General features: G+C 42.5%; 1 protein-coding gene across 1 annotated transcript in view; it reads left to right on the forward strand.

Annotated features, from left to right (window-relative positions):
• The window catches only part of MMS22L (MMS22 like, DNA repair protein), a gene marked incomplete at both ends in the record, with an annotated part of 92,635 nt that extends 79,984 nt beyond the window's left edge, over positions 1-12,651 (forward strand). The window contains 5 exons of the mRNA XM_084262541.1: positions 6,026-6,237; positions 8,378-8,544; positions 9,758-9,854; positions 10,989-11,156; positions 12,570-12,651. Of these exons, the coding sequence (XP_084118667.1) occupies positions 6,026-6,237; positions 8,378-8,544; positions 9,758-9,854; positions 10,989-11,156; positions 12,570-12,651 (726 nt within the window). The remainder of the gene's footprint in view (positions 1-6,025; positions 6,238-8,377; positions 8,545-9,757; positions 9,855-10,988; positions 11,157-12,569) is intronic.
• Positions 12,652-13,377: the final 726 nt, after the last annotated feature.

The raw sequence follows: 13,377 nt of genomic DNA on the forward strand, positions 1-13,377 counted from the left end.
TTTTATTAACTGTTTGTATTTACAAAGTTCCAGCATTTTTAAGCGCTTCAAACTGCTTTGTTTGTCTCAAAAGACTTTTTTCCCTTTTATTTGGGGAAGTGGAAAAATTTCAATTTAAGATCAACTCAGAATGGAAATACTTCAGTATCAGTTAAGAAAAAATAAATTCTCTTAGGACAGCATCTGAGCTCCTTTGAGATCGAATGGATTCTAGACACTGTCTGACCTCTCAGGTTATCATTGCATAGTTGGCTTATGGCTAAATTCATTCCTTTTCACACCACATGCATTCCAATTTAATTTGCTTTAATGTTTCAGTAAATATGGGAAAATTGGTGGGTTGATTCAACTAGTAACTAGCCCTACAAAAGAAACAAAACCAAACAACAAATCCCCAAATGGGCATACCAGAAAAGTGCTAAAACAGCATGTGCAGGAAGGAAAGCATGTAAACAGGGTGGGAGGACATACAGACAAACAGCATCTTCTGGCAATAACCACACCTTGACTACCTAAGGTGCTGGTGAGATGTCAGGCTCTCCATGGGGGGCTGCCTTATGTCTGGTAACCATTACAGGAGGTGGAGCAGAGGTATTTTAGTGCAGGAGCCTTAATTCACCTTAATGTGAGACAAACATTGTTCCACAGATCTATCCCTGTTAATAACGTAGCTTACAACTTAATCCTTTGGCAGTTACATGAAAATAAAGAAACAGGAATTTGGAGACCATGCAAGAATCTTCTTATACATGCAAATTCTTTATTCATAGTCAAAGCATAAAAGCCCTTGAGTAGCAATTTCTTCTCAGAGGTCTTTTCAAGTCTTTTTTTTTTTCCCTTTCTTTTTTCCCAGTGTCCTGCAAAGTTCTGGGCTCCATCTCAATCTTCTTTTGTTTTGAATTCTCCTTTGTCGGGTCCTTCAGTGTGGACTCCCCCTCCTTTGTCCAAAAAAAAAAACCAACAAACCCTTCTTAGATCTCAGAAAACTTACTAGAGTTGTTAACAACTAACTGTGGTTTATTTGATCCTTTTTTTTGGATTTTCAAGAGGATTTGAAATCATTCTTGGTAGCAGGTAATGTTGCAAACTCTTTGATGCATCGGTCCTATGAAATCCTATGGAATTTCTGAATTTGATAGGCAAAGCTTCTGCAAACACTCAAACACCCTAAGTAATGGTAATGCAGCTTGATGCACGACTTGGGCATCAGGCCTGAAAACAAGGTCAGTGTTGTCACTGTGCTGTGCTAAGAGATAACATCACCCATGTTCATCACCCTAAAATGGTGGAGACCAAGTTTTCATCTCTTGGGGCACTATACAAAGCTCCTTCTTCTCTCCCCAAGGCATAGTTCACAAGTCATCCAAACTGATGACTGAATCCCATCCTCCCCTGAAAATGACAGGTTTGTTTTTAATAGATCAAAATTACAGGTTTGGTGCAATCTTGCACAGACACAAATAACTGGAATAAAAGTGCTAATGAAGATTAGACAGTGTGTTTCTGTCACCTCAACTTTTTATTTCCACATTATGTTTCAGCTTACTGCATACCTGTATAAAAATTTTGACTATACAGCTGTGCCTTTTGACAGTTACTGGACAACAGATCTGTGCTCCACTATACATTGAACTTACCTAGAAGTTTCCTTCAAACTCAGTGTCTGATTCTTCAAAATAGCTCAGCTCTAGCAACTTTAAAACTAGCAATTTTTTCTCGTGCCTAAAGGGTTGGTTACTCTCTGGATATTATTTCTTTCACTGTGTTTTGGTAATACTTGATGACCTAAGAAAGATTCTGTTTGGATATCATATCAAATTGTCCTCAGAGTTGTTTGAATGATGGACTTCCCAAAGTAAAGCTTGAAGAACAGGGACAAACAGCCATCTTATAATTTTATGGAAGTGTTGTTAACTACAAGACAGTGAGGCATGTAAAATCTAACATTAGATATTTTGCCATTGTAAAAAGCAGTTGAGAGTTGATTTGTGTGATAATGGGTTGCTGAAGCTCCCCCTGGAAGTTTGACAGCAGTTGGGATTGCTCTTGCATGGATTCCTTGGAGGAATTTTGGTACACATCATACATCAGTGATGCAGGGAGGGAGTGAAGCATTGTACAGACAGCATTCAAACTGGTATTTCTTCTCTCCACTGGATCTTGCAGAATACAGTGTGGCTGTGTGTAATATACAGAACAATGGGAGAAGTGAGATACCCCTCTTGATTTATCAGCATCACTCATGTCCAAACACTGACGACGGTTGATTTCTATCGAAATACGAGGGAGTGGGGAAAGAGCTGTGCTTGGCACATAGATTTTCCAGTGGTTTTAATGGGCCTGTGCAGGCTCAGCATTTGTCAGAGATCAGACCTGAAAAGCCCTCCCGTGAGCCACATCTGCGGTCCGATATTGGAGCAAGCTTATTAATACCCTTTGTGAATTATAGTATGTGTTTAATAGGAAATGTACAACATTAATTGGTGAACAGCAGATTTATTCCAACAGCAGGACTGATATTGTAAGTCATCATTAGGTAGCTTGGCGCTTCTGCTCTGAATAGTTCCAGTAATCCATACTAATCGGTTCTTTGCTCTCCACAGGTGACTTACAGATAGATGGATAAATCAGAATAAAGAGGCAGCTCTGGCCACTAAAGGTTCCTGCAGTGCACATGCACGGGAATCCGCATCAGCAGATGTTGCCATGGCCCTCTGCTCCTCCAAAAATGTCTTTGGTTTTTGCCTGGGTTTTTTCTGGCCTCAGAAGCTGGCTGAAGAACATAGTTAAGAAAAACAGAGTGGCTCTATCAACCCTTTAAAGTCCATCTGCTTTGGAGGGGTTGTCCTAGGGGTCTGATGTGATTGATTTCAGATCTCTGGTGCAGAATTACAGTCCAGTAGCATGTTTGTCTTTTCTAGGATATAAAAGAAGAAAGTTCTGAGTGATTTCCTTGCAATGTCACCCTTGGCCTAGGGTGTCACAGGGTATTTTGCCATTTGCCATACTGCAGGATTTGCAGCTGCTGTGCTGGGATGGTGGTTTATCCTTTGTTCACAGGGGTACGGCATTGTCTGACCTTGTGCAGGTCTGTGGCTCCCTGTGCTTATGAAGGGGCGGGGGGGAAAAGAGTCCACAATAAAGAACACAGTGTTGAGTTAAAGTCAGTGGGCCTGCATGTCCGAAAGAGAAATCCAAGTTCTTCTCTGGAAGCGTTTAGGGAACAGTAGAGAAGCCTCAGGGTCAAAGGTGTGCTGATTCCTCCCTGCAAAGCTTTGATGCTGGAGCTTTGATGCCCTTCCCACGTGAGGACTGATTCCGGTATTTTTCTACCATGTAGAAGAGAAGGGGAGTGATTTTCTGTATCTTGGAAGCCATTGGTGCTAATCCTATAACTTTTATTAGGGAAAACAATGAGGATCCTCCCTATTGAAAGGAGAAAATTTTGGTATCACTACCTGGTTTTAAAATTGCACCCTTCTTGAGAGGCAGCATCTCTGCTTGACCCACCAAAAAGGAACCTAGAATCCTTTCTAGAGAAAACATTTAAGTTACAGGAAAAGGGCATTTCCTATGTTTCTAAATGCTTCTCCACAACTCTCCTTACAGGGTTTCAAGAGTTCGCTCTATCCTCATCAGATAACTAAAGAAAAACAAAGCACTACTTAACATACGTCCTTTTCTCCCCTCTCTAGTCACGAAGGGTATCTTTCAGTAATGCTCTTGACAGGGTGATGGATTATATTTTTTTAAAATATTTGATCCTTTCCTCCTTTTTCAGATTACATCTCTTCCCCCCCTCCCACTCCTCAAAAAATTAGGATGTTTACTGCTACTCAGAGAATGAAAATGCTTGTCTGAAGGATCAGGCTAGGTTAGTGGGTACGTCTTCAAATTCAACTATTAGAAGATCTGCAGAAGTTAGCCAGTGTTCCCTCAGATGTCTAAATTCTAATATTTTTTGTTTTTTATTGCTCCTATTAAGCATCATTAGGATCATTTCTTAACAACAGCTATTCTTACTATTTCATAACAGCTGATTCCTTCCTTTCTTGACTCTGTGTAGCATTTGTTGATCCTCAATTTGAAGAACTGTCTCATCATAGTAACTATCATTGCTAGTTCTTCAGAGATGTTACGTTCTTCAGGTGTCCTCTATAAGGTTGGGGTGTTATTTGTGTCCCTTTTACAAGAGAGATCATTATATTTCTCACTTAGTTGTGTGGTTGGGTTGGTGGTTTTTTTGATAGTTAAAACAGCCTAGAGCCTTAAGAGTGCCAGCTCTGATTTTGGGATTAAGGAATATTTTCTTTCTTTTTGTAAGAGCTGTACTACAAAAGGCACAGGCAACTCTTCTCTGCTGCAGCATCTTCCTGAAAACACCAAACTCTCAAGCTTATATACTAAATAATCTGTCATCTGTGGGCAGTAGCTCTGACTGCCACATGCCAACATTGTTTTTTAAGAATTGTGATAGAGCGGCAGCTGCTTTTTCCTACAAAACTTTTGCTGTGTATACAGAAGAGGAGGAGAGACTCTGCAGTGTTCCTCAGAGCCCCAGTTCAGGAGGTGTGGGTTTTATCATGGGGATTTACCGGATTACCAAGGAGCTCTTAGCAGTCTGTGGAGTTAAACCCTAAGTGAACATACCTGTGTTCGAGGGCCACCAACAGCAAGTCTTCAGGCAGGTCCTGAAGCACCTTGTATCTTGACATCCCAGGTTTCCTGTATTTGTTTTCAATGGAACCAAAAGTAGGAAGCCCCTATTTCAAGAAGGTGCCAAGACAACCCTCAGCTGTGCCTCCTCCCAAGTTTTTGTCTGAAATAATTGTTCTGTCGTGTTCACACAGACAGGTAGAGATGAAAATATTTGTGGGGAGAGCCTCCTGTGCAGAAGGCAACAGTAGCTGGGGAAGAAAAGCAGCATGTCTTGAACTCATTGTGTATCAGAGACATGAGCTCACCTCAGCAACTGTCAGGATTCAGTTTGGCAGATACTCCTTCTGCCAAAACCAGAGTCCAGACGGCAGTGCCAGTGGAAGTTCTGAGTGCTGCTGAAGCTTATGTCTAGGGAACTCTGTGCTCGACCTTCTTTTATGCCATTTATCTTGTTGGACTAAACTGAATTCGAGAGGCTTACATTTGTGCCACTGTGACACTTGTGGTAGGAGATCAGTGGGCTTTATTTTTTTTCTTAGTGATTTTTTTTTTTCTTCTCCCTGTCAAAGGAGGAGGAAGAAAACCCTTTAACTTTCTCACACAGCATCTCATACCAGTGAGACTGTTTTCCAGAGATGTACCGTGTAACTGTGGGTAGTGTTCAGAGGTACTTTCTGGGCAGGGTCTTTCATTATAGATTTTTCTTATATATTGTATAAATCACAGCAGTTTTAGCCTTCTCTTAAACAGATTAAAAAAAAAAAAAAACAACTAAAAAAAAAAACCCCACCAACCAAAAAACTCCAACAACCCCTTATAAATTATGTCTAATTTACCCTAATGAGCAATATTTTTCTTGCCAGACCGCGGTTCTACGTGCTTATTTTTCTGCAATACCATTCATACAGTAGTCTCCGAGTGCTTTACAAACTGATGAGGAATTCTCTCCCTCCTTTTACAACTCATTACCTGACTAATATGTTTCGTTAGACAACATAAGGAGTTGAAAAAGAAATGAGGATGTCTTAGCCACAGAAACACTTTCTCAGGTCTGAAAAGCCGAGGTTTTATTTCAAATTTGAAGAGGAGCTTCTGTGTCCCAAAACTTACCTACCAGTATAATAACGAGTCTAGTACAAGGTTCTTCTCCCCTTCTCAAACCTTGCCCTCTCTCTGTCTTGATTTGCACACCTCAGGTCTGCAGCAAATTACTGGTGCTTGTGTGTCACACAGTGGTTACCCTGTGCACAGCAGTTTACGCCGCGTGCTGTGAGTGTGTGTGGCCTCTGGTTGTTAAAGATTTATTCCATAGTTGTCTTAAAGATTAATTCCATTTCTCACTTTTTAAAATAACTTTCTTCTGCAGGGCCTGTCCTTTATATGTTGTCAGTCCCAAACACAGGGTGCCTATTTAAATCAACTGCTTGGGACCATTATTCAACAGTATTTTGGACGATTTCTCCCTTCTTCTCCGACCGCACCTGGAGCCGGACAGCACCCTATGCTGACTGCCTTGTGCAGTTCCCTTACAGCCCCCCAGATGCTCCGTCTACGGAAGACCACTCTGCGTGTCATAAAGTAAGGACTGGTGAAGTTAAACACCCAAACATTGCTCAGATTTCACAGGTAGCTAATGAGAAAGGGAATGCCGCTGTGTCCCTCTCGGTTAACTAACAGTTTGGCTGTGGGGAATGCCTGCAAGCTGCTGGGCAGGGAGCAAAGGAGGGACAACGTGTGTTCATCAGGAGAGCAGAACTGGGACAATCGGAAGACTAGTGAGCCACTGAGGATAATAAGAAAAGGAGAAGTACCATGTGAGGCCATACGGAGAGCAAGTGTTTCTCTAGAGAAACTGCACTCTTGATATACATCCTCACACGTGTGTCAGGCTGTGTTTAGGGTCACTGAGTTGTGGTGCTTACAGTTGCCACACTTACCTGTGTGCTGGAGGCCCCTGCTGCTCTGGAAGCATCAGGGCACATGTGAGTGTCCCAGCTACCTGGGGAGATGGAAGTGTAGCAGGTGGGAGGAGGAAGCCGCGAAGGCGAGGCGGCAGTGCTTGTTCACTGTGCTGACACTACTCGCACAGGGGCAGCAGCAGCTACAGCTGCTGGGCCACTAATGCTGAAAAGCCCCTGTTCTGCTTTAGGTACTGCAGAAAGGGGAACAGTCTGTACCTTGTCTCTCTGGTGGGAGAGTGATCAAACCCCCTTATATATAAGGGGGTTGCTTATATTCAAGGAAATTGCATTTTTCCATGTTACACGATGATTAAGAGAATTTTAGTGGTGATCTTAGGTAAATATGATAGGCAATCCTGTAAGCAAAGCCTGTATTATCACGTATCTAGGGAGTGAATTAAGATTCCATAATCTTCAGCTCTGACATGTTTTTAACTTCATAATACTCAAACTTCATCATCTTACTAAAGTTACCTGTACAGAGTTCGCTGGACAAATACGTCATTTTGCCCTGTGAAAGGCAGTGAATTTCTTGGTGCTGCACAGAGGCAATGGAACCACATGAACAGGGGTGTGTTATCCAGGCCAGAGAACTGTTGTAGTGGAAGAGGACACCCCCAACAAAAAAACATAGTGTGAAATTTTCATAGTAAATTAATGTCAGAGAAGATTTCAGCATTCCTGATACTAAAGCACATGACACAGAAACATAGAAGTGTTACAACTTTAATTTGCCAAGTTATACGAGTGCTTTGCAGCTGTGCAGTGAAATGTTCAGGTCTCTGGAAGTCAGGTTGTAGAAGCATGCTTTAGTATGTTTTATAACACAGGTAGTGGATTTGAATCGATGCATTGCTGAGTAAGCATGCGTGCCTGGTTTGGGTAACCAATGTACCTAATATTAAATAGCTAAAAACTGAGTCTGAGGGCGCTGGGAGTGCTCCTGCAAACTGATGAATAAATGCTGTGTTGTTCTTATCTGCACTCTTCTCTCCGGAATGCTTCAATTCAAAGTTACTGTCTTTAGATTTTAGTAGTTTGCAATGCCAAACCATCAGTAATTCCAATGCTTGTATCCCTTTTTGGAAAAAATAACAAACCAAGCCCTTCAAATTTGAACGCCCAGAGTGTGTGATGGCAAAAGCTGCTTTTGTGGCAAACTGACAGGTCACTTCTTGTCATCATGACAAGTTCTACAGTGGAGATGTTGCAGTTAATTTTGACAGAGCAACAGCACACCTTGGCTGCCCCTTGCAACATACTGCTGACAAAAACAAAGTAACAGCACGGGTGTAACAGCAGAGCTGGAACCATGGGTTGGATTGTGGGTTGACAAAAGCACATGAAGCCAAAGAAAGTAGTTGAACAGTTGTATTTTGGATGTTGGTTGGTTTAGGGTCTTGGAATCTTGACTCCTCCGTTTATTCAGGTATTTCTTTTACAAAACTGCCTTTGTTATTTTTAACTTTTATAGTCATGCTTGGCGCTTTAACTATAATTATAGGTGCAGCTGTGATTTCTCACTTCCCTCTCAACAGAAGAGTCAGGAGGCATCACTGTCCTCTGATAAATTGGGAGTCTTTCCTAAGACTAAGACAAATAGAAGCCATTAGTTGAGCCCAGATAAAGATAGAAATCTTTGTAATAGGCCTCCGGCTGAAACAGCAGCAGAGAGTTATTTGAAGGTGTGTGGTGCTTCCACTGAATGGGAAAAAACCCAAATTACAGACTCTGTTTGGTTTTCTTTCTCTCCCCAGTGAAAACTACATGCAGTTCAAAGGTCACGCTCCACCTCCTCGCCTGGCCTCAGTTCTTGCTTTCCTTCTTGAAGTACTTCAGAGAACCCAGAGCACGGAACTATGTGACATTGACTTAGTTCTCCCAGCCGTGCTGAAGTGCTTGGTGCTGGTTAATGAGCCACAAGGTGAGCTGTTCCTTTGCTTTCAGTCCCTCTCTGCACACCTCTAAGGTATTTGTACCACCAAGATCTTTCGTCCCATAATTTAACTCTTAGAGGAGGTGAATGAGGTAGTTTGGCCAGATAAACTGGACAAGCTTTTTTTTTGTTAACTGGTCTGGAACTACTGTCCCAAGAGACAGAGAAATCCTGTCTCAGTTTGCTCTCTAATGACCTAATGATTGGACTCTGAAGAGCATTTCCTTTCTTCCCATGTCCTTTCTCCCAGGCTCGATAACTGTGGAAGTTTTCCTGCACCTAAAGGTTTGAGCCCAAATAAGAGTAGCGTATGTTCTCCCCACAGAGGTGTTATAAGTGGGTTAAAAGTAGCATGTTGCTCTCTGAAGACATCTTTGAGTCTTCTTTCTCCTTTTAGCGTGCTCTGTTGGTAGTGAGACTTCTTTATTTTTAGCTGCTTTAAGAAATGCAGCACTCAGTTGGCCCCACACTTATACAGTGAATGCACACGGCTGCATAAGCTCAACATTTCCACTTAATGTTGCCAGTACAGGCATTAGGCAAGATGGGGATTCACCTCTGGCTTCTCCTGGGAATTCTGTCCGATAAAGTACTTTTATAGATCAGAATCAAAAAGTTTCCAGGATAAAATATGCCTAGGAAATTAGACGAATCATCGCACATCTTCCTTCCCCCTTCTGCCATCATAGCCATACCTGCTCTAAGCTGGAAGAACTTCACAATGTGCTGTGGAGTAGAAGGAGTTTTGGGGTTTCCCCTCCACCCCCCCATAAAACCAGAATGAAAGTAAGGTGTAGATCCATACTGCTTTGGGCAGGATGTAATGCCATGACTGCTTTTCTTTATTCCACATAGGAATGACTGAAGAACACAAACAGAACTTAAATTTCAATAAAATCTCCATTTCCACTAAGTGTGTGTCTCTCTGCTTTGACTTAAAGAGACCATAGTGTACTTAGAAATGTGTATGTTTAGAGGATAATGGTGGTGAAAACAGAGACTTCTGCATAAATCTGTGATGTGGTCTGCTCTTTCTAGCCAGTCTAGCCAACTGCTCTCACAGTCATTTCCCTTGCATCAAAGTAAAAGAAAACAGTATTTTATTTTTTTCTAATTTGAAAATTCTCATCTTCATGAAAGACATTCTCCAGATGGTCAGTTCAAGAGCTCGGTGTGACTCTTGTGAATTTTTCTTTTACAGTTAAAAAATTATCCACAGACATTGTACAGTACATGGTAGAAGGCTGCCAAGCAGGGTCAGGAGGAGAACGTGCCACCCAGCTGACTTCTGTATTTAGGTAACCAGAAAAGATGCCAATTGGCAGCAAAGCCACTGCAAGCCAATTGACAGCAAACATGTTTTTTTTAAATAACTAATTATCCTTAACATACTGCGTCGTCACTTGTTTACGGTATTTAAATGATGGTACTTTTGGCACTGGTTTTAAACACAGCTTGGCCAACAAGCCAGAGCACAAAAGAGAAAACATAACCTGCTGTCTGATGGACCAGGTCCTCTTTTGGAAGGTGTGTGCTGGAGAGGCTGCTGCAACGGGGAAGAACTGAATGGTGATGGCTGGTGTTAGGTGCTGTGAGCCGTGCCCGATCTGAAGAGATCAAATCCTCACATAACAAGCTTAGCTTTTATTTTTAAATTGCTTTGATTTTGTGACCAAAACAAATAGATTATATCTAAAAACAAATAGATTATAATCTAAATGATACTTAATCCATTCCTTTGGAAACTGGATGCTGTTTCTCACAGTAGAAGAGCTGCTTGGGCTGACACCCAAAGACATTTTGCAGACCTAAGCACTGGTGTGGTACCAAGCCACGCCTAGGTGACGCTCCAGAGACACTCCCTGAAATACGAATGGGTGTTTGTGGGCATGCCAGTCTGTACACAATACATCACTTCATGGCATGTGTCATCCCTTGTGTGTTACCTCTGGTCTGAATGTGATCTGTGATCTTTAAAGACCTCAAACCCTCAGGAAGACAAATGGGTGTGCTTCCATCCATGGTCTGCCCTGCATAAGACCCAGTGGAGCTTTGCAGGGAACACTGGTGTTATTTCTGCAGACAGGCATTGAGAGCTCTTGTTTTGCTGGTCATCATTATTATTTTTATTAAACAATAACTGCATGTTTTAGCTTTGCATTCAGAGGCATTGCGAAGTGCAGTGCTCTGGAACAAGTCAGCCCTGGTGGAACAGCAGCAGACTGATGATTTACTCAAAACCAAGATGGGTGGGATTTTTAGGATCAGCCCCCCAAAGCCTGGCTTCAGTTAAAGACAGAAACCTGCGTAACTAAATATGAAAACTGCCATGCAGCCAGATTGCTTGTTCTGATGAGACTCTTCAGTTGTTCTTGGCATGTGCTCTGCATCCAGTTTTGACCTTGCACTAAATGCCTCCGTGTCCCCCTCAGGCAGTTTATCCAGGACTACAGTGCCCTGTATGATCACCGGGTTTTCAGCACGCTAGAAATGGTGGCGGTCTTGGATCAGACGTTAGTTGCTGGCCTGATTCCCACGATCACACAGTCTCTGAAGGATTTGGAACGCAAACAAGGTCTTGGAAGAAATGCTGCACAGAGGTTTGATTTTTATGTACTATTGTTTTTTTGACAATGAGTAGGAGAGGTTTATTCCCTTGACAGCAAGCAGTGTTAGACGGCAGCGCAGGCGCTAAAAACTGAGTGACTTTAAGTGCATTCGGCCAGGAATCTCCCTTGGCTCAGGCCTTTCATGGTTTTAAGCCACCTGTATTTGCTAAATATTTTCAGGGAGATTTTTGACACCAGGGCTATGGGCCCCAGTAGCATTTAAGTGAAGCCAGGTTGCCTCTGCATCCTACTTGCTTTTGGTAATGTAGCTGTAGCTGGCTGTCCTTTCTGTCTATACTGTTTATGGGGTAAATTCATCCCTTTGCCTACAGGATGGAGCTGGGGGAGTAAAAAAAAAACCCAACTAGTTGAGCATCCTGAAATAGGTGCTTGGAGATGACCAAAGAGCTAAATTTCTTTTAGCCTCATCACTTAGCATACATATTATTAGATCTGTTGTTGGTCTTTTGTATTAGTAATTTGTATGTAGGAAGTGCTCCTTCACCCAGAGTCAGAGGTGACCTGTGGACATGTTACTGTAAGAACAAGACTACCCACTGTTCCCCACTTCGGTCCCAGGCACTGAGTAACACTCTGTTAACATATTCTGGGCCATCACTGCAGAGATTGAAGTGCAAACCTGTTACGTAAAAGGAAGAAACAAAGTTCTGAAGTTGCATTAGATGCTCATAGTGGCGATGTCCACTGTGGTTACTGCAGGGAACTGACATGAAAGCCGCAGGTTTGTTTGCTGAAGTTACTGTTTCATGAAAAGATCTATAATTAGAATAGGCCTAATTGTCAGAGGCAGTACTTTAATGATAATTATGTTGTCTAGGATGGGAGAGTATTAGAATGAACTGCAGGTCAAAGTCTTACCAGCACATCCATGCACTGTCCTGGAAAATCCACTGGAGTGACAGTCACCTTCTGTGTTCCAGGTTTATTTTAAAATGCTCGTTGCCCTTTCTTGAGGATGATGGTCTTAAATCTGTGCCAGAGGCTTACATCCATGTGCTGTATCGTGACTAACAAAGAGACTTCTCAAGCAGGAATCACAGAGCAGACATGATGAAGTCTGGATTCCAATCTCATTTTAAGCCTTGCAATCTCCAGGGTTTAAAATAAATAAATATTTTCACAGTGGTTTACTAAGCAAGTAGATGTCTACGTGTCCTCACCACTCTTGTAGCCATAACCAACGCAATCTTTACTCTTCCCCCAACCTGGCCATGCTAAAGCTTCATGGCAAACAAAGAAGTTGAATAAAGGGGGAGTAGGGGGAGTTACTGTTTTTTTAATACCCCAGTGTGTGTCCAGTGTGTTTGGGAATGAGGTACTTTTACTTCAAGGATGTGTGAGAATGTTCAAGTAACAGGTGCCATTCCCTTGCTTTTTCAACAGAGAAGCCTATAAACGACTCCTGTCGTACCTCGCGGAGGCCGGACGAAATGAGATAGAAAAGCTGGAAAGCGAGAGGGGTTAGCAACGTGCTGGGATCAGTCCTGTCCTCCTCTGTGTTCTGATGCTTAGCAGCGTGCTGGGATCAGTCCTGTCCTCCTCTGTGTTCTGATGCTTAGCAGCGTGCTGGGATCGGTCCTTTCCTCCTCAGTGTTCTGACACTGGCGGTACCTAAAACTACAGTCTACAACACACCGGCCAAGTTCTTCATCTTCACAGTGGTAATACATCTCCCAATTTTGTGGGGTTCCCCCAAAGTTAGGTATTGATTTTAATCATTCCTGTGGGATTTGAGTATTGCCACATGTCTGAAGAGTAACTGGCGATATCCCGTGGCGGGGCAGTCGGGCGGTACGGCAGATGTACTGACTGCGTGGTGAAACATGGACTCGAGCAGTCGCCCGCACTGCAGCCTACGAGGTAGGATGCCAAAGAATGAATGATTTCACAAAGCTCAGCTCACACTGAGTGAGACCTGGCCCCCTTCTCATAGTACTTGTGAAAAAATGTCATTGTGTTCTTAAGGAAATGGTATTTTGTAATTTTTAATTATTTATTACTTTAGTATAATGAGGGAAGTTGTGCTGTCTAGTACTGAGCTTGCTGAATGCTGTGCATTCGCCAGGAGCTGCGCCGGTGTGACGAAGCTCTCGTTTGTAACGAGGCCTCGGGTATGTGTTGCACAAAATGCACAGAGCTGCCTTAACCTCCCAGCTGTATGAAAACATTAAAGTCTCTCAGATTGTGGTGT

This window comes from Gallinula chloropus, assembly GCF_964237585.1.
Source record: "Gallinula chloropus genome assembly, chromosome: 3".
NCBI classification, from domain to species: Eukaryota; Metazoa; Chordata; class Aves; order Gruiformes; family Rallidae; genus Gallinula; species Gallinula chloropus.